At 40.4% G+C, this 21,342-nt stretch overlaps 1 protein-coding gene across 5 annotated transcripts in view; it reads left to right on the top strand.

Annotated features, from left to right (window-relative positions):
• The first annotated feature begins 260 nt into the window (after window positions 1-260).
• The window catches only part of CCDC126 (coiled-coil domain containing 126), a 48,415-nt gene continuing 27,333 nt past the window's right edge, over window positions 261-21,342 (top strand). Inside the window, exons 1-3 of one of the 5 annotated variants that reach the window (XM_032873220.1) lie at window positions 261-481; window positions 11,124-11,198; window positions 18,134-18,524. In XM_032873220.1, the coding sequence (XP_032729111.1) occupies window positions 18,290-18,524 (235 nt within the window). In that variant the 5' untranslated portion in view covers window positions 261-481; window positions 11,124-11,198; window positions 18,134-18,289. Of the gene's footprint in view, window positions 482-888; window positions 969-11,123; window positions 11,199-13,301; window positions 13,321-15,968; window positions 16,068-18,133; window positions 18,525-21,342 lie in introns of those variants that run through there. The other 4 variants (XM_032873221.1, XM_032873204.1, XM_032873222.1 and 1 more) reach the window with 4 other exon arrangements.

Below are 21,342 nucleotides of genomic sequence, written 5' to 3'. Positions count from 1 at the left end.
CGCCTACGCTCTCCTTTCAGCTACTGCAGGGAGTTAAAAGACATAGCGTCTGCCTCCCGTAAGCTAATTTTCCAATCCTGGAGATGCCGGCAGCTTCTTCTGGTTGCTACGCAACGGCGTCGCCCAGCCCCTGGAGTAGGATCCGCCGGGCTAGAAGCACGTGCCGCCTCTTCCGCATTCCCGGACTACATCCCCCATAATGCCGCGGACCGCGATCGGCTGGTCTCCGAAGTGGGGGAAGGGCTGGGACCGGCCGGGAGGCGGAGCGGAAGCAGACTGCGAGGGACAAGAAGAGTAGAATCTCCACGAGCTGGGAACCACCTCGTCGGTGATTCTCAATCTTGGCCTTTCTCCATCCCCACCTGGAGGCTGCTTCGCCAGCGCAGGACGCAACTGACGCCTGCTAATCGACTTTCGCTGCGCCGCCCCAGCTCGGGAGCGGGTTGGCGGCGGCGACGGTGACAAGAAGCCCACAGGCAAGGTAATGGGGAGGGGGCGAGAGGAAAGCTGGGGGAGGAGGCGACTCTGCCCGCCCGCCGCGCGCCTCTCCGGTATTCCCCTCAGGCCCGGCGGCCGCCCTTCCTCCACCGTTTCCCGCTCGTGCCCCTCGCCCCACCCGGGCCGCTGCCCCCAGGTGTCAGCGGAAAACCGGCTCGGGAGCTGCCGGTAGCCCGCGGCGGAGGAGGCTCTTTGTCCCTGCCCCTCTGGGTCTGACAGCCGTGGCCCCGTGGGCCCCGGGCGGAGAACCGAGCGAAGCTCGGGTTGCTTAATCCGAGCGGGGCGGGCTCGGTCCCGTGGCCACTGGCGCGGGGGAGCGACCGACCTGGTGCAGGGATGGAGGAGCGCCCGCTCGGCAGCCGCACTCACTTCTTTTTCTGCTTTTGACAGCTCAGCTCTGTACTACTTTGAGGGAGAAAGTCAGATGCCTCTTTTTTACCCCCTCTTCAAACTCAGCTCCTGGGTGATTGGTAAGGATGAACTTAAACTGCTCTGTCGACTGTGACTTACACTCTCGAAAGCGGTACTAAGAGTGGCTCAGGCAGCCTGGGTTCCCATCCTCATCGAGGCAGGGCTTGGCTTTATGACCTTGGTTAATTAAAGGTTCTAAGCCTGAGCTTTCTTATCAAATGGAGATAACAGTACGCATCTTTAAGTTGTTAGAATAAAAAAATAATGTGCTTACAACGTCATTAATTCTTTTGATGAAAAAAATCCTTTGAATATGATACTTTTATTAGTTATATGAAGTGGCCTCTGGATTTACGAGTTTTGTGCTTTTCTTTGTTTAATGATTAGCACCCTAGGTTGTGTGTTCTTTACTTAATACCTCGTTCACCTTAGACCTAAGGAAGGAATTCCTTTAAAGTATGCTGTCTTCTTAAGTTCCACTGTTTGAAGATGGCTGAGAATGTTCTTAGGAAATTGATGACTCTGCTTTTCTGTGGATCAGCTCTGGAGATACAAGGACTTATTCACCCCCCCCCCCCCCCCCCCCCGCAAGCTGTGTCCTTTGGGAGACTCTTTAGAGGAGCTTAAGTGTTTGTTTTGGCAGAGTAAGCACCTAGGTGTTCTGCAATCCTGACGTGGGGCTTCGCCATCTTTACCTTATGTCAACTTTTCCCACCACTCTCTACACTTTCTCACTGGTTAGTAATTTTACTCATTTGGGATTTCTGTTTGCCAAGTGGTAGTTTTGATCCAGAACAAGTTGAATGAATGCGATACAATTTATAAGGAGTGATTTGAAACATTTCACATTAGTTCCTCTGTAGTTTTGGTTCTTGCACTGTTCTCTCCTGATATTTACTGACAATGGTGATGAGTTTTTCTTTAAGGAAATCCTTATGGTCCTTTGTTGATTTTTTTTCATTGAAAATGTCTGTTCTTTACTACTTTGGGTTCAAACACTGTTGTGTAATATGTGAAGTAATACGTTCTAACGCTGTTTTTGAATGTACAGTTACAGTGGGAGAAAAACCAGTAGGGCCTGATGAATTTTCTATGTTATGTCTTCAGTGACTGATGCATTAAAAAAAATTTAGGAAGAAAGGGAGAAAATCTGGTGAATGTATTTCATAAGGATACTAGCAAGGAAGTAAATAAGGGGAAAACTTATTTAAACTGTGGGAGATGACCGATGCATATAAAGAATTTTTGAAATATGATTCTCATAAAAATATGTGACAAAAATACTCATTTTGAAAAATAAAAAGTTTCTGTATTGGTGTTCGTGCAGTACAGACGGAGAGTAATGGACTATGGAAATAGAAGACCTTGGTTTTTGTCCTAGCTCTGTCACTATCTATATAACCTTATGTTCCTTTGTGGTCCTCGTTTTCCTCTTGCCTAACATAGTGAATTGGTCTGATTCCAAGGACTCTTCTAGTTCAGATTTTCAATGATAAAGGGTTTTAGATGTCCTTTTTAAAACATGTAACAAATTGATATAAGCCCTTTTAGTCATTTATTTGTGTCTTAGGGGTTTTTTTTTTTTTTTTTATTCCCCATCTCGAGGAAGGGGATGTACATGTAGGAACTAGAAAGCTGCCACAAACAAGCATTCCTCTTTCATGAACTGCACGTGTTTTTTTCTACATTTTTGACATGCTTATTTCTCTTTTTCTCTACTGCGGATCTCTTTTATTTTACTTATAGTCTCTCTTTACCTGTTGCGCCTATTTCTTTGTAAATCTACTTTGTCAATCCCCTAATCCAAACTTCATTCCTTTTTGCTCCTATTCCCAACAACCTGGTGTTCTTTGGTCCCTTTTTTCCCCACGGCCTGAGGCAAAGGTGCCCAGTGCTAATCTAGTTAGCTATGAAGGGGGATGTGGGCTCATGTGTCACAAAACATGATTGGCTGAGGCTTTGGGCAGGTGACTAAAATATGTGGTACAACCTACTTTATTTTATTTTGTTTATTTTTAAAAATATTTATTTATTTATTTGACAGAGCGCACATGCATGAATGAACATGAGTGGGGGAGAGGGAGAAGTGGGTTCCCTGCTTAACAGACAGCCCAACAATGGGCTCGATCCCAGGACCCTAGGATCATGATCTGAGTCAAGGCAGACACTTAACTGACTGAGCCACCCAGGTGCCCCAGCCTAATATATTTTAGATTAAATTGTTACTGTGGCATAATGATTGAGTAGTTTCCCTTTGTCCTAACATTTCTATTCTTAACCTTGAATTACTTTACCCATTTTTTTTTAATCTTTGTACTCTTCAGAGCTATTATCTTCTCTCTTTTCTCCCAAATATGCCATCTAAAAATGATCCGATATCTTGAGACATGTGTCTGTATCTTAGCTGGAATTTTAGTGTAGCTTCTCTCAAAGCAGTTCGCATTTAAAATTTTAGACCTAATTAGGAGTGGAAAGCTGTGTTTTCTGTTAATTTTTTCCCTACATATTAGCCTTGGGCAGTATTGTGTAGAAGAAGTATTCTAAGAATGGGCCTTTCCCCCTGAAATTACATTCCGAGGTCAAGTCTGTGGAGGACTTATTTCTGAGCCTTTTTTGAAGAGAACTGTCTGAACCTCTGTGCTCTGGTGAACATACTGTGTCTTTTTGTGAAGTATTTCTGCTTTTCTAATTGTAAATTCCTTGGGAGACTAATAGGCACTGATTCTTGTAGCACCTTTGGCTTAGCAATGGCTTCTCTCCTTGCTAGTTGCTGCTGTTGTTGTTATAGTTAATTTAACTATAGTTCTAAAGCACAAAACGCAGAGCACTGAATAAATGCAAAAATGGGATTTGAAGAGGGGATTTTTTTTTTTTAGGCAGGATTACCATCTATTAATGTTTTTAATGTTGTTATTGCAGTGTTTCCATAAACAATATAAGCAAGTATTTCAAGACAGGCAGTGTGAAATAGTGTTTTTAAAATTTTGACTGCAACCCATAGTAAGAGATCTTTTTATGTCAAGACTTCATAGATACACAAATATGTGTGTGCATGTGTGTGTCTGTGTAAGAAAAAAATATAGGTATCTAACTGAAAGAAAACTGACATAAAGCAAGATCTGTAGTGGTGCCGTCTACTTTGATAGTTTCTATTTTATCTTGTATTTTTAAAAAGTGCCATTTGCAAACTGTTAAGTTGATTTTTGTTACCCGCTTTTGAAAAACAGGAGAGTCCTGTGCTGAGAATTTGGATGCCTGCTTTCCCCCCATTTGTTTGCTAGATAGTCATTAATCCTCTTTGTGCTTCATTTTCCTTTTCTTTAAAATGAGGGTGATGGGGTGTCTGGGTGGCTCAGTTGTTAAATGTCTGCCTTCAGCTTGGGTCACGATCGCAGGGTCCTGGGTTTGAGCCCCACATCAAGCTCCCCGCCAAGCGAGGAGCCTGCTTCTCCTTCTCCCTCTGCCTGCTGTTCCCCCTGGTTGTGCTCACTCTCTCTTAGTCAAATAAATAAATAAAGATCTTAAAAAAGAAAAAAAATGAGGGTGATCCTCTGTCTTGACTGTAATAATAATGTTAACTAATATATTTGTCTTTAGGTCCCTGGCTAGGGAGAAACCACTGAAAAATTGCTTAAATATCTAGTTGTTTGCATGTTTGGTATTTGGGAAGAGGCATAAAAAAACTTTAAACAGATCTTTGGAGGTTTTTGGAATGGAGACTTTAAGGCCTTTAATAAATGTAAAAACTAAGAAAAAAGTTTCCCCTCATTTTTCTGTTTCTACCATTTTGTCCTTTAACAAGGAATCTTTTAGAGTTTGAAAATTTCTATTTAAAATGCTTAGTAACCAACATCTGGGTGGCTCAGTCCATTAAGCATTTGCCTCTTGATATCAGCTCAGGTATTTTTTTTTTTTAAATTAACGTATAATGTATTTGTTTCAGGGGTATGGGTCTGTGATTCATCAGTCTTACATAATACACAGCCCTCACCACAACACATACCCTCCCCAGTGTCCATCACCTAGTCACCCCATCTTCCCACCCCCTTCCACTCCAGCAGCCCTCTGTTTCCCGAAATTAAGAAGTTATTATGGTTTTTCTCCCTCTCTGATTTCGTCTTGTTTCATTTCTTCCTTTCTTCCCCTCTGATCCTCTGCCTTGTTTCTCAGATTCCTTATATCAGTGTGATCATATGATAATTATCTTTCTCTGACTTATTTCGCATAGCATAATACCCTCTAGTTCCATCCATATTATTGCAGTTGGCAAGATTTCATTTTGATGGCTGTATAATATTCCATTGTATTTATATGCCACATCTTTTTTTTTTTTTAAGATTTTATTTATTTATTTGACAGGGAGTCATATAGCGAGAGAAGGAACACAAGCAGGGGGAATGGGAGAGGGAGAAGCAGGCCTCCTGTTGAGCAGAGAGCCCAATGCGGGGCTTAACCCTAGGACCTGGGATCATGAACTGAGCCCAAGGTAGACGCTTAATGACTGAGCCACCCAGGCACCCTATACACATTGTCTTTATCCATTCACCTGTCCACGGACATCAAGGCTCTCTCCACAGTTTGTCTATTGGGGACATTGCTGCTATAAACATTGGGGTGCACTTGCCCCTTTGGATCACTATATTTGTATCTTTGGGGTAAATACCCAGTAGTGCAATTGCTGGATTGTAGGATATCAGCTCAGGTCTTGATCCCAGGGTCATGCGTTCAAGTCCAGCTTTGAGCTTCACTGTGGAACCTACTTTAAAAAAAAAAATTGCTTTATAGCAATTTTAAGTTAGCATGTTGGCAAATTGTTACCTAGATTTTATTCCATACCCCATTTTAACTACACTGCCCACCCATGTTAGAAAATGCTAATAGGAATGTATTTACTTATTTTTCTGTGCAAAGTCACTATACGAGATTATTACTCTTCCCGTATGTTACTGAACATTAGAACTACCATTCTTCTAAGAAAAGGGAAAACAAAACTTTCTATGCTTGTGGGTTTCCTTCTGTTTACTTTGAATGATTTCTCCAAACCAGGCCATTCCATGTTGGGGATTGGGATTCCTCCCATTCTCATTTGTTTGTACTGAGGACACTAGGAATAAGGAATTTACTGCCTGCTCCCAAGATTCTGGTCAGAAAAGAATTCTAAAGGTTTTGGTTGGAAGGAAATTGGAACCAGACTTTACTTCCTCTTGTTTTTCAGATCAGACCTCCCTAGAGGGCCTTTCTTGACCTGATACTTTACGTAGACTCCTCAGATATCTTCACGTCACCCTGTTTGTTTATTTTCTCCATAGTCGTTTATGACAAGCTGATATTAACTTGTTTCTGCGCTTGCTTGTTTATTGTCTCCAACTAAGACGTAATCTCCACAAGAAGAATCCTGTCTTGTTTCACCTTTTACATCTGCAGCTCTGGCTCACAGTAGGTACTGCAGTAAATATTGTGAATGAGTAAGTGAGCAAATGAATGAATAAACCAAGTTCTTTCATGCTTTAAATGAAACTTCGTATAATAGATTGTTGAGCCTAGGTCTTTATGTAGTCCTCCCCAACCCCCAAATTCTTTTTTCTAGAAATACGTTTTCTTATCAGTGTCTGCTGGACATTGTGAAGGTGTCTCCATCCAGAAGATCTTGTATTTATCTGTGCTTTACTTCATATTTATTTCTCTTGTTTTTTGCTTATGTAAAAAAAAGCTAAGCTCTAAGATTTCTTAAATCCTTCTTGTAGTAACTTTGTAATAGGTTGATTTATGGGAATAAAGTATATTGAAATTTTAATGTGCCTACTTGATAATTTAATGAAGAGTCTAAGCATATATTTTTGGAATTTTAGGATCATTGCTCTAAACTGCCATTACTGTTCTCTGGCTATGTTCTTTTTTGTTTTTTGTTTTTTTAAAGATTTTATTTATTTATTGGACAGACAGAGATCACAAGTAGGCAGAGAGGCCGGCAGAGAGAGAGGAGGAAGCAGGCTCCCCCCTGAGCAGAGAGCCTGATGTGGGGCTCGATCCCAGGGTCCTGGGATCATGACCTGAGCTGAAGGCAGAGGTCTTAAACCACTGAGCCACCCAGGGTCCCCTTGTTGTTGTTGTTTTAAGATTTTATTTATTTATTTGAGAGAGAGAGAGAGCGTGCGCTTGAGAGAGCTTGAGCGCACAGACTGGGGGGAGGGGCAGAGGGAGAGAGAGGGGGAAGCGGACTCCCTGCTGAACGGGGTGGGGGAGGTGGGGGTGGGATGGTTAGATCCCAGGACCCCAAGATCATGACCTGAGCTGCAGGCAGACACATAATTGACTGAACTACCCAGGTACCCTCAGGTTATGTTCTTTTAAAGCAAAAGAGAATAAGCTTCATTTAATGTTACTGTTCATTTAGTATTTTACAAACTTAGCCTTTCTAGTGGAGGTAAAGAAAGTAGTATGGTATAGAGAAAAACCTAAATAGTGAGTCAGGACCTGTCTTCTAGATCAATATAGTTTTTGCCATTAACTGTCTCATTTTAGGCAAGATAACCCTGGATTTTATTTCATATGAAATGTCAGGGGATTGTATTAGATTTCTTCTCAGATTCATCTAGCCACAAAATGGATAATTGAAGATACTTTAATTTTATCTTGAAACTTCCATCTCCTCTGCCCTTTTGCTCCCCTACCCCGCCAACACTGTAGGGAAGTCATTGCTGCTTGGGAGAAGGTGGGGTTAGACTCAGGGATGTGCTTAAAGTAAACCGTAGGTATCTCTACTGATTGTCAATGGGGTTTATGGGAGTTGTGGCAGCGGTGTAGAGTCAGTTACTCTTGCTCTTAGGCACATGGGATTGTGGGGACAAGGTTCATGACTAGATAAGAAGATGTCATGTGTGATATAAAGCTGATATAAAGTAATGTGTTGTGAGAGAAGATCAGAATGGACTGGGGTAAGGTGATGAGGTTTTGAAATCCTTCTGGCTAAGGTAGTGTTTAAACAGATACTCTAGTCTCATTGTAGGCTATTTGGAAGATGAAGTTTTCTCATCAACAGTGCCATTGTATCATCTTTTAGGACTGGGTAATTCTTCAGTAATTAGTAATCAGTAACTAGTACCAATGAAGTATTTCATGCTATCCACAAATTCTGAGTAGAAATTTGTTCAAGCCTGTGGCCTCTCCGGTAGCTGTTAACTAAATGAATGAGAGGATGTAAGGAAACATGCTTCATAAATAAAAATGGATGTAAATGTAAGGTGCTATTATTATTATTGTATGAGACAGTGAGAAGACTGGCTTGATTGGGGGAGATATTTTTGTGACTAATGGGAAATAGATTTGCCTTTGGGGACTGGATTATGGAGGACCATGAGAGCTAATCAGAGGAGTTTTATTTGGGTCTAGTAAAACAAAAACTCCTGTATTAACTCAGATTACTCATATTATCAAGAATTACTGGCATTACTGCATTAGTGCCTGACACTAATAATAAAAGTTAGTGTATATTGAGTAGTATGAGGTGTCATTTATCTTTACCAGTATAAATGAGGACATCAGAGTCTAGGGAGGAGTTAAAGTAACTTGCTCAAGGTTTTAAAGATAGAATATGTAATTTCATATGGAATATGTGGGGCCGGAGATGGGGCAGGAGTGGGAGTGCTACTTTTTGAAGAGGCAACATTTGAGATAAATAATACTAAAAAATGAAAAGGAGCAAGCAGCAGGGAGAACATTGCAGGGAGGTGAATAGCAGTTGTATATAGAGCCTGAGGTCAGAAAGCATTTGGTTGGTCTTGCCTGGAGGGACTGTAGCACAGTGAGTAAATAGAAGTGGTGTGAGATTAGGACAAGAGAGAGAAGGGGAGAAGTCAGATTTTGTAGGGCCTTGTGGCTTGAGGTAAAGAGTTTTAATTTTATTTTAAGTACAGTGGGAAACTGTTGAAGGGTTTTTAAGCAGGGGAGTGATGTACTACAACTTTGTGTGTGGTTAAAAAATACATAAAATGTACCATTTGAACGATATTTAAACGTACATTTCAGTGACATTAAGAATGTTCACATTGGGGGCGCCTGGGTGGCTCAGTGGGTTGAAGCCTCTGCCTTCGGCTCAGGTCATGATCCCAGGGTCCTGGGATCGAGCCCCGCATCGGGCTCTCTGCTCGGCGGGGAGCCTGCTTCCGCCTCTCTCTCTCTCTGCCTGCCTCTCTGCCTACTTGTGATCTCTGTCTGTCAAATAAATAAGTAAAATCTTAAAAAAAAAAAAAAAAGAATGTTCACATTGTTGTGCAGCCATTACCATTATACATCTTCAGAACTTTTTCATCGTCCCAGAGTAAAACTCTGTACCCTAAACTTTAAACCATAACTCTCCATTCTTCTCTCCTCTGCCCCAGCCCCAGCCCCTGGTAACTACCATTCTACTTTCTGTCTCAATGTATCTGACTGGTCTAAGTACCTATATTTAGTGGAATCCTACAATATTTGTCTTTTTGTGTCTGGTTTATTTTTTATTTTTTAAAAGATTTTTATTTATTTATTTGAGAGAGAGACAGTGAGAGAGAGCATGAGCGAGGAGAAGGTCAGAGGGAGAAGCAGACTCCCCACGGAGCCAGGAGCCCGATGTGGGACTCGATCCCGGGACTCCGGGATCATGACCTGAGCCGAAGGCAGTCGTCCAACCGAGCCACCCAGGCGTCCCCTGGTTTATTAACTTAGTATGATATATGTACCTTTTTAAAGTAGGCTCCATACCCAACGTAGTTCTTGAACACATGACCCTGAGATTAAGGGTCATGCTCCAATGACTGAGCCAGCCAGGCGCCTCTTAGTATGATATCTTTAAGGTTCATCTGTGTTGTAGCTTCTATCAGAATTTTATTCCCATTTAAACCTGAGTAATACTCCATGGTATGTATATACTACATTTTGTTTATCTGTTCATTTTTTTGGACATGGGTTATTTCTACCTTTTGTCTATTGTTGAATTATGCTCCAATGAACATAGGTGCACAAGTTCTCGGAGTCCCTGCTTTCAGTTCTTTAGTGATTATACCCAGAAGTGGAATTACTGGATCATATGGTAATTACGTGTTTAATTTTTTGAAGAACTGATGTACTGTTGGTTTCCACAGTGGTTGCACCATTTTTCATTCCTATCAGCAGTACACAAGAGTTTCAATGCCTCCACATCTACCAACACTTGTTTTTTTGTTTAGTTTTGTTTTTTTTGATAAATGTTACAGGGTAAGAAACATCTTTTTTTTTTTTTTTCCTATCTTCTTAGGTTCAGTACCTGGGGCTCTGCAAATTAAATTGACAAAAGCCAGATTAACAGGAGAAAAAGGGTTATTTCATATGCAAATGAGGGGCTTTACAGAAGTGAGATGAAAACCAAAGAAGCAAGTAGGCCTGAGAGCTTGTATATCATTTAGACACAGAGCTATAAATTGTGAAGATCTGACAAGACAAAGGAAAAGGAGTTTTAGTTTCTAGAGGCAGTTGGTTGTGAGAATGTAATATATGGGAGAAACTAATGGAAAATAAGGGTTGTTGAAGATGTATTTGTACAGATTTGTCTCAACATCAACTCCCTGTCTTCCATGATGAGAATGTTGTCGCCTTTCTGATGGGAAATTCTTGTCTGCCTTTTAGGTAGAAAGGGGGAGAGCAACGCAGGAAACACTTCCTGCATCTGCTATTTCTTAGTCATCTTCAGTTCCAACTAATCCTTATACAGCAGTGGCATGCTTGTACTTTGGGGTGGTATACTCTGATGCCCTTCCTATCATGCTAATAATGGGTATGAAGTGGTATCTCATTGTGGTTTAATTTGCATGTCCCTAATGATTAGTGATTTGAGTGTCTTTTCATGTGTGTATTGTTCATTTACATATCTCCTTTGAGAACCACTGGAATTTTTACTATTCAAATTGTGACTTGTTTTTAGAAGAACATTTTGGCTGCTTTGAGGACAGTGGCTTGAAGTGGGGTTGGAGAGGAATCTGGGAAACTACTTGAGAAACAGCTGCAGGAGTTCAGTTGGAGATGATGATACTTGGACCACACTCCTTTGCCTTTTCAGATCTAGTGCTCTACAGACAACTTCATTTTATTTTATTATTTATTTATTTATTTAGATAATTTGTGACAACTTCGTTTTAAATGTGCCTCCTCTCCTTCACTTCTGCTTTTGAGCATATACACTCTAATTCCTTTTGCATTCTCTGCAGGTACCCAAGAACTTTCCCCTGGGAATCCCAAAGATATTTATAAGTCTATCTTAGGTCAAAATAATGATGGTGAAGGTGATGATGATTTTGTTTTTGTCTCTTTATTTTTAAGAGCTTTTATTTATTAGAGAGCAAGTGAGAGAGGAAGCATGAGCTGGGTGAGAGGGTATTGGGGAAGGGAGAAGCAGACACCCTGCTGAGCAGGGGGCCTGATGTTGGGTTCAATCCCAGGGCCCTGGGATCATGACCTGAGCGGAAGGCAGGCACTTAACTGACTGAGCCACCCAGGCACCCCTTGTTTTTGCTTTTTAAAAACTACTTGGGTCAAATATGAAGTTTGACTTTTTAGTCATTAGTAGACATGTAAGGGCCTATTCAGCCAGAGCAGCCCCCACCCGGGTTGAACTGCCATTTTGCTGTAAAGCTTAAATTGACCTTGCCCCCCCCCCCCCCACCCACCAGGGGAACTTACCTAAAAGCAAGTCCAGGAAACCAGTCCCAGGTAACAAAGTCCAAATACAAGGGTGGGGCAGGCCAGGTGGAGGTATTCAATCCGTGGGGGCGCATACTGTCTCCTAGCTACCAAGGAGTATGGGCCCCCGCCCTTTGGGGCCTTTTGGCGCCAATCCTAACCAAGGTGTGATAGGCTAAATCGAATGTCTACTAGGGTAAATTGTAATTCAATTGGTCCATCACTGTGGAATTTCCTGTGTGTGTTACAATCTCGTTGCCCACCTGTGTGTAGCGAGGCCCAACCACATGGCCTTTGCTCTATAAAATTAGTCTGGAAAGCAGGGAGGGGTCGTCCTCTCTGGAGGGGCAGCCCCGACCCATCTGTTTGACGGTCGGTATGATTCCTGATGCTTGGCACGAAATAAAGCTTTGCTTGACCTTCTCTTTGTATCAATCTCACTCCTTTAATCATGGACCCATAATTGGGTTACCCAATTTTGGGGGACCCAACAAGACAATTGATATGGTGGCCTAGAAGTTGGGATGAAAAAGTGTTCAGATTGTACACTATTTTGGTCAATAAAGGACTCTAATAAATATTGTGCTCGATTGTAGCCATAAACCCTTAGTGACAATGTAGGCCTTTTAGGTGTAATTGTTATTTCCCTCATGACCTAGGTGGCCTTCCAGGAGATGGACCAGTACTTGAAAACTAAAGAAAAAAAAAATGGGGAGGTTCAGAGTGCAAGTTCTATGTCACTTGCAGCTTTGAACATTACACAGAAAGGAGACATTATTAAACCCTCCCTTTTTTTCTTTTTCTTTCCTAAAGATTGAGTCCAAGAATAATTACTCCTTAGAATTACTAAAATAGGGGCACCTGGGTGGCTCAGTGGGTTGAGCCTCTGCCTTCGGCTCAGTTCATGATTTCAGGGTCCTGGGATAGAGCCCTGCATCAGGCTCTCTGCTCAGCGGGGAACCTGCCCCCCCCCTCCCCCCCCGCCTACTTGTGATCTCTCTCTGTCAAATAAATAAATAAAATCTTAAAAAAAAAAAAGAAGTACTAAAATAAATTGCCTTTAGTTGCTAAATAATTAAAATCTTCTTGTCTGCTTTTTTCTTTCTATATGGCATCACAAAAAAATCTTTCAGGGAACGGAACAGTATATTCATATTGATCACAGGGACTAAAGTGGTACTGGTAGAAATTGTTTTCTCTTCATTCTGCCTCCCCCTCTGACTTGTAAATATAGGGCTTAGTTTACCTTGGCAGGAGTGACTTAGATTACAGCAAAGATACCTGTTTTTTCCTCCCCATTGCTGCTTTATGAAGAGATTTGAGATTTGGAGAGTGGTTCCCATTCTTTGCTGCACATTGAAATAACCTAGGGTTCTTCTTCTTCTTCTTCTTTTTTTTTTAAGATACTTATTTACTCGAGAAAGAGAAAGAGAGCATGAGAGAGCATAAGAGAGCTGCTGGGGGAGAGGGAGAAGCAAGCTTCCCGCTGAGCAGAGAGCCCAACACAGGGTGATCCCAAGACACAGAGATTATGACCTGAGCTGAAGGCAGACGCTTAACTGACAGAGCCACCCAGGTGCCCCTAACCTAGGACTCTTAAAGACCAAACAAACCATACCCAGCCCAACCAAACCAAAACGGATGCCTGGCTCCTTCCCCCTTGACATTCTGATTTAATTGGTTTGGGGTATGACCTGGCATGGGGATATTTAGAAAACTCTCGAGGTAATTTTAATGTGAAGCATTCTGAGAAGAGAACAAAGGCATAGTTGTATCCTTTTGGGAATCTTAGTCACCTCTACTGGGCTTGCTTGGAATTACATGTGGAAATGAACCCTGTAGAATAGTTTTCAGGCCTTCTTGGGTTGCATCAGAGATCCCTCATGGGCCTTTGAACTGTTCAGCCCTGTGTCAGATATTAGCTGGCTCTAGGCCATCTTTTTAACTTGAAGAAGGCTCCAGGGTGTCTTTTCTCTTTAGTAGCTCTTACACTCACTTTATTTCTTGGTGTCCTTTTGTAGTTCCCTAGTGAAGAGTGGAATAATGGCTCCCAGCTTCTCACTTCTTTGCTATTCTCAAAGACACCCTTTTCTTTTCTTTTTTTAAGATTTTATTTATTTATTTGACAGAGATCACAAGTAGGCAGAGAGGCAGGCAGAGAGAGAGAGGAGGAAGCAGGCTCCCCGCTGAACAGAGACCCTGGGCTCAATTCCAGGACCCTGGGATCACGATCTGAGCTGAAGGCAGAGGCTTTAACCCACTAAGCCACCCAGGTGCCCCTCAAAGACACCCTTTTCATGTTAAATGTTTAACTTCTTTGGGTTCCTGGGAGGTTCACTTGGTTAAACTGTTGGACTCTTGATTTCAGCTCTGGTCACAATCTTAGGGTCTTGAGATCAACCCCAGGTCAAGCTCCATGTTCAGTGGGGAGACTGCTTGAGGATTCTTTTCCTCTGCCCCTCCCCCATCGCTGTGTGTGTGTGTGTGTGTGTGTGTGTGTGTGTGTGTACATAAATAAATGAATCTTAAAAAACGTAAATAATAAATCTTTGAAAACATAAATAAATCTTAAAATTTTTTTTAACTTCTTATCACTATAGAAAAATGTGTAACAAACACAAGCAAGTTCTAAAACATGAGTGTTTTATTATAGTAGTCACTATAAAGCTTCCTGACTTCTCTCTGAGGTGGGGTGCTTTAATTTAGTTGAGGGCAGTAGTGAGCCAGACACATTCCATGAAGAGTCAAGGCTACAAAGAGTTTTCTTTTTTTAAAGATTTTATTTATTTATTTAACAGAGAGAGAGAGAGAGAGAGAGAGGGAGCGCACAAGTAGGCTGAGCAGCAGTCAGAGGGAGAGGGAGAAGGGTCTTGCTGAGCAGGGAGCCTGATGCGGGGCTCAATCCCAGGACCCTGGGGTCATGAACTGAGCTGAAGGCAGATGCTTAACTGACTGAGCCACCCAGGCACCCCCCGCTTTTTTTGTTTTTTTAGATTTTATTTGAGAGAGAGAGAGCGCACGTGAGCGAGCATGAGAGCACATAAACAGGGGGAGTGGCAGAGGAAGAGGGAGAAAAAGGCTCAAAGCTGATCAGGGAGCCCAGGGTGGGCTTGATCCCAGGACCCTGGGATCATGACCTGAGTGGAAGGCAGACACTTAACCGACTAAGCCACCCAGGCACGCCTCTGAAGACCTTTCTTTCCTGTAGGCCTGTTTTCTGAATTTAATAGTCAACTAGTATACAGTTAGTATAGAGCAATAAGGGGCTCTTAATTTATCTTTGGGCCCCCCACACGGAGAAACACTAGGTTTAAAGTAGGCTTTCTTGTTTCTTGGGATTTATTACTTTGGGGGCATATCCTCCTTAGCTAAGTTTCTGCCCTGTCTACTATCGGTGTGTTTTCTCTCAGTGTCTAGTGTTGGTACTGCTACTCACTCTTTAAGCAAAGTTCATGGTTAAGCTTGTATCTAGTTGGAGGGACTTTACCTGTTAGAGATTAGACTCCTGTGTTTGACTCTCAACCCTACCTCCCTCCCTGGGTCTCCTGTTCTCTGTCTAATGCCATGACAGTCTTGGGATTTGTCACTTTGGTGGAGTTCTGTAAAATCTATGAGTTCTAGTAGGACTGGGTTTAAGAACCTTTTTTTTAAATGAAAGGACAGACCCTGAATGGAGATACAGATTCTGAACTTGCAGGCTTGTAGTTCTTGCCGAAGTTCAGGCAAGAGAGGTCTGTGGCCTAGGTGAAAAAATCTTAGAGAAGTTAACCACCTCTCTAAGCTTTAATATTATCATTTTAACGTGAGAATAACAACAACATCTTTCTTTTGAGGTTACTGCATAAAATGAATGAAATAGCCATTGTGAAGTGTTTTCTTCATACCATAAGAACTCAGTAGTTGTTCATGGCTGCAGTTTCTGCTGTTAACTATTTTACTGCCATTGCTGCAGAAGAGGGGCGTGGGTTCAGAGCCTGAGTTTTGACTCCTTTCTTTACTGCTATCCATTTGTATAGCCTTGGACAAATTATTTAACTTCTCTCTGCCTCAGTTTTTTCCACCTGTGAAGTGAGAACATTATTAATGTGGGAGTTGTGAAGATGTAGTGAATTAATTCATGTAAGGAGTTTACAGCACAATCTGGTACGAAGTGATTGTCATAAGGCTGTTATTTCATGAAAGTGCTGTCTTTGCCTCTGGTTTTGGCTTTGGATATGTATAGTGATCTAAAACCTTCCGGGCCATCATTTTAAACTTTGTTTGCCAAAACACCTAGGAAGTCTGTGTTCTTAATTCTCCAGTGATGTCACTTTTCTGGTTTTGTTGTCATGCCCACTTTAGAAGCCTGTTGTGACTGCTTCAGGACAGATACACGATCGGTCCTTATACTGGGTGCTGGGTCAGGTCATGGAGCACACTGGTCAGACTTGAAAAGACACAGAAGCCAGTGAAGAAAGATCACTAAAGAAAGAGTATGTTTAACATATGTGTGTAAAGAAATTCTTTTAAAATTTTCTTGGGCATCAGAACTTCCACTTTCTGAACTCAAATGTAAGATCTATAGAAAAAATATTAGGTTACATTTACTTGACTTTGTTAAGTAAAGTTTAGTAATCCCGTATTGATTTTAATAGTAGAGTTTTCATAATATCTGAAGCTATTTATTCTTTGTATGGTAACTAAATAAGCAGAAGTAGAAGAAAACTTGAAAAGGAGTTAATTCTTAATTTTTAATGCAGTTATTACTTTGCTGTAGTAATTAAAATGGCCAGTTAGTGGGGTAATCATGCTTGTAGTGAGGTTTGGCATCATGGGTACATTGCAACTAGAGTAGGTGGGTGTTCTTTAAACCTTGGAAGCCCAGAATTTATTAGCGGCGTATCAGGGACTGGGGGGGCCGGGTAGGAGGATGAAAGAGTGGGAGTTCTCTGAACTGGACAGGTGCATTGCCAGAGTAGAAGATCCCCTGCTTACACATATCTCAACACACACACATCTAGAGGAGTTTTGAGTACAAAATTTTGTATTTTGATTTTTTATGTAGGATAATAAAAGATACTCTTTATTTTTTTATTAAATAAAGATACCTTTATCTTAAATATCTTTATTTTAAATAAAGATACTCTTTATTTTTATTATTTAAAAAAAGAGTGTGCTAGAAAGCAAACTTTTAGGGCACAACCATAGTTCCCATACTGCCTAGCATATATGCTGGCTCAGTAAACATCTGTTGAAAGTGTTTAAATGCTCTTCAGACTTAACCTTTACTGTATTCATTTCTAGTCTTATCCTCAAACTTGATTTTATTCGGCTATGTGATTATACTCTATTAAGCAGATTAAAATCAGTATGTTTTATTTGCCCATACTGCTGGAAGTTAAAAAGTTCTTAAGGATTATTTTCATTAGGCTGTGAAATACACTTTTTGACTCTAGATATATTTCCATGTGAAGAATTTTATTCCACCATAAATGAAGTTTTCTTTGCTGGACACTTTGGTGATTCATATACATTATTGCTCTCTAGGTCTTTCTAGATTCCATGATTTTCATCACCTTTATCTTTTTTTTTTTTTTTTTAAATTGAGGTATAACCTTTTTTTCCTTACACAATTTTCCCTTAAATTATAAAAGTACATTCCTGTACCATTTAAAATTTAGAATTGCAGATTTGGAAATACAAGAAAATTTCCTAAACTCTTTTAGCACTTCTCATTATGCCTGGCATAAATTTAGAAGTATAAGCTTAAGAGATTGTAACTTATTTTTCATCTTAGGTTGGATGCTTAAGATGATCTTGTTGCCATTAGCATATTTTCTAGTGACATTTTCAAATATTGTCACACCTATTGAATTGTGGGATTTTTTTTTTTCCTTAGGCATTTTTTGTTTTCCAGTCTGTTTCACCTTTCCTCATTTTCCTCCAAGATCTATTTTTTTAATTTTTTATTTGATTGAGAGAGAGTGAGAGAACACAAGCTGGGGGAGCAGTAGAGGGAGAGGGAGAAACACACTCCCTAGGGAAAAGGGAGCCAATGTGGGACTCCATCCCAGGACCCCAGGATCATGAAATGAGCCATAGGAAGATGCTTCACTGACTGAGCCACCCAGGCATCCCACCTTTCCTCAATTTCTCACTTTCACTTTGGCATCTGCCTTTAAAAAAATTTTTTTTTAAAGGAAGAGGAGGAGGAATAGGTTTTAGACATTTAGTTTGGAAACCTATATTTGAATAGTCTCCTATGAATCTCATTATATGTCCATAGTTTTAGTTTATTTAACAGAACGCTAATGTCTGTAAGAGTTGGAATGACAAGAAGTCTTCAAAGAATTTTGTGACCATGGTGGCATTTCAGTTTATTCACATTTATGTCTGGTTTAAAATTTTGAAGAGCAATATAAATGAAACTGAAAGTTGTCAAAGAAGATACAGTTTCAAATCACAAGGATTTATAGAATCTCTTCTTAAGTTTGTCATTATCTAGTCTGTTACTGGTATAGGCTAAGACTAATCCCCTTTTCTCTTCTCAATTTTACAGAATTAATTGAGAGTTGGAGGCAACCTTGCTGAAGATGAAGAATATACAATATTAGAGGAGGAGATTTTTTTTCTTTTTTCTTTCAGAAGTCTTGGTTGTTTGGCGGCTTACAGCTGATCACCACTCTTCAGTTGAGTGTGTTTGCTTTTATCAGAAATGGTTTTTACAATCTCAAGGAAAACCATGTCCCAGAAATTGAGTTTACTGTTGCTTGTATTTGGACTCATTTGGGGATTGATGTTACTGCACTATACTTTTCAACAACCAAGACATCAAAGCAGTGTCAAGTTACGTGAACAAATACTAGACTTAAGCAAAAGATATGTTAAAGCTCTAGCAGAGGAAAATAAGAACTCGGATGTTGAGAATGGCGCTTCTATGGCAGGATATGGTAAGATAACCGTAGATTCTTCCTGGTTTTCTCCCCTTCAACCTATCCCCATTTCAACGTAGTTATGGAAGGAAATACAAGTCACTACTTCATGTATAGGTCTTTCCAAAGCAAATTTTTCTTGACTTTTTATTATGAAAAATTTTAAATGTACTGAAAAATAGAAACAATATGATAAATACCTATATATCTGTTGACTAGATTTAACAGTTATTAACATGTTAAAAATTTTGTTTTGTCTAATTTTTGAAGACCAGTTAAATTGTAGAAATTTTGACATTTCACTGCTAGATACTTCCATATGTGTATCTAAACAAATGACCTTTTTATACACAATTATAGGAGCATTATAATATTTACATTTATCTGATTGTGCCAATATACACTCAATTATATAACATCTGTCAATTCCTAAGAAGCAACATTTGCCTGTATCTCCAATATTGTTTATTTATTGCCATTCTCCCTTTCACATCATGGGTTCCTGCTGTGGGTTTTTGTTTTGTTTTGTTTTTTAGATTTTATTTATTTGAGAGAGAGCGAGTGCATGAGCAGGGGAGCGGTAGAGGGAGAGGGAGAAGCAGACTCCCCACTGAGCAGGGACCCTGACACCGGGCTTGATCCCAGCCTGGACCGGAGCCGATGGCAGATGCTTGCTTAACCAACCCTTCCTGCTGTGTTTTAAGTTCTATATGCATGCCATGTTCTCTCTTGTCTTCAGGATTTAAAAAAAAAAAAAAAGAGAAAGGAGAGATAGAACACTTTGTATATGAGTGTGTGGGCATTTTCTCTATTTTAGATTTTTTTTTTTTTTTTAGTTATACATGTATGTATTTAAAGAATCAAAATGTGTTATGAGCCTGGTAATAAAAAAGGGCAGTTCTTCCCAGGCCCAACAGTCCTTAAATTTCCCCTTTCTTAGAGCCAGCCATAGAAAATTATTTAATCTGATTTCCTTGGTGATTACCTCCATGTCTTTAAATAACATGCTCTGTGGGTTTCTTCTTGATTTTTCAATTATAAGAGTTATCTGTTACCTCCCACTGTGCAGAGTGAGGGTTCAGCTTTCTTTTTTACCCAAAATTGCATCCCACCCACCCCAGACTGCTTTCACACACACATGTCCTTCTAGTCCTGCCATTTTCCTGATATAATTTTGTTAGGACAATATTCAGTGTTTGCATTGTTAGGACTGTGTCAGTGGTATTCATTACAGAGACTTTTAGTCATTATTACTTTTCCTTTTCATGTACAACTTTATTTTCCCCTCTAGAATTAGTAAGTACTGATTTTTGTTTCTCTGCCTAGTTTTCTACCCTAACTCCCCACAGTTGTTTAAGTCTCCTCCCAGTATATTCAGACACATTAGCTATTTTATCATGTTCTTTATCTTGAAATCTTTCCTAGAGCCTTCTGATCTGCTCTGGATTTGGACTATTTCTTCTCTAGGCTTGTGGTGATGAATTATTTGGGATCTTACTCCACAATCATCCTGGAACTCCCTTTACCTCTCTCTCGTTATGGATCTCCTATTCCTCAGAATCCTGTGGCTTCCTCTTTATTGGTGACTCCCGCATTTTAGGGGAACAGATCCTTGTAGTTTCCTCAGAAAAGTATAAGGGAGGTCAAAATATTGATTCCTTGCATATCTGGAAAAATCTTTTTATCCCTACCCACATGCTTAATGGAAAATTTGAGTATAGAATCCTAGTTTGGAAATTGTTTTTTCCCTTGGATTTTTAAAGGCTTTTTTCTTTTTTTCCCCTTCTTGGCTTCCATTGTTCTTTTTGAGAATCTAATGCTGTTCTGATTCTTCATTCTTTTTATGTGATGTACTTTTTGGAAGTTTGTGAGACCTTTGTCCCGGAGTACTGTTCTGAAGTTTTTCAAAATGATGTCCCTGGGTATGGATTTCTTTCATATATGTGCTAGGACCTCAGTGGGCATTTTCTTTATTTCCCCCCCAATTTTAAAAAGTGTATTTCTTTACTAGTACCTGTGATATCTAAGAGATGTAACATTCATGACTCAAGATAATGATCATGCTCTGATGTGCCTTCCTTAATGCCCATCACCTGGTTACCCCATCCCCCCACCTGTCTCCGCCACAGCAACCCTCAGTTTGTTTCCTTTGATTAAGATTCTCTTATGGTTTGTTTCCCTCTCTGATTTTTGTCTCATTTTATTTTTCCCTCCCTTCCCCTATGATCCTTTGTTTTGTTTCTTCAATTTCACATATGAGTGAGATCATATGAGAATTATCTTTCTCTGACTTATGTCACTTAGCACAATACCCTCTAGTTCCACCCATGTTTTGCAAATGGCAAGATTTCATTTTTTGATGGCTGACTAATATTCCAATGTGTGTGTGATTGATCTTCTTTATCCATTCATCTGTCAATGGACAACTGGGCTCTTTCCATAGTTTGGCTATTGTGGACATTGCTGCTATAAACTTTGGGGTGCACCTGCCCCTTCAGATCACTACATTTGTATCTTTGGGCTAAATCCCTAGTAGTGTAATTGCTGGATTATAGGTTGGCTCTATTTTCAGCTTTTTGAGGAACCTCCATACTGTTTTCCAAAGTGGCTGCACCAGCTTGCATTCCCACTAACAGTGTAGGAGGATTCCCCTTTCTGCATCCTCGCCAACATCTGTCATGTCCTGATTTGTTAATTTTACCCATTCTGACTGGTGTGAGGTGGTATCTCCTTGCAGTTTTGATTTGTATTTCCCTGATGCTGAGTAATGTTGAGCATTTTCTCATCTGTCTGTTGGCCATGTGTATGTCTTTGGAGAAATGTCTGTTCATGTCTT

This window comes from Lontra canadensis, unplaced genomic scaffold (genome assembly GCF_010015895.1).
Source record: "Lontra canadensis isolate GAN:19392208 unplaced genomic scaffold, GSC_riverotter_1.0 scaffold2, whole genome shotgun sequence".
In the NCBI taxonomy this organism is placed as follows: Eukaryota; Metazoa; Chordata; class Mammalia; order Carnivora; family Mustelidae; genus Lontra; species Lontra canadensis.
The sequence above is the reverse complement of the archived record's forward strand: the minus strand, read 5'-3'. Positions and strand labels throughout refer to the sequence as shown.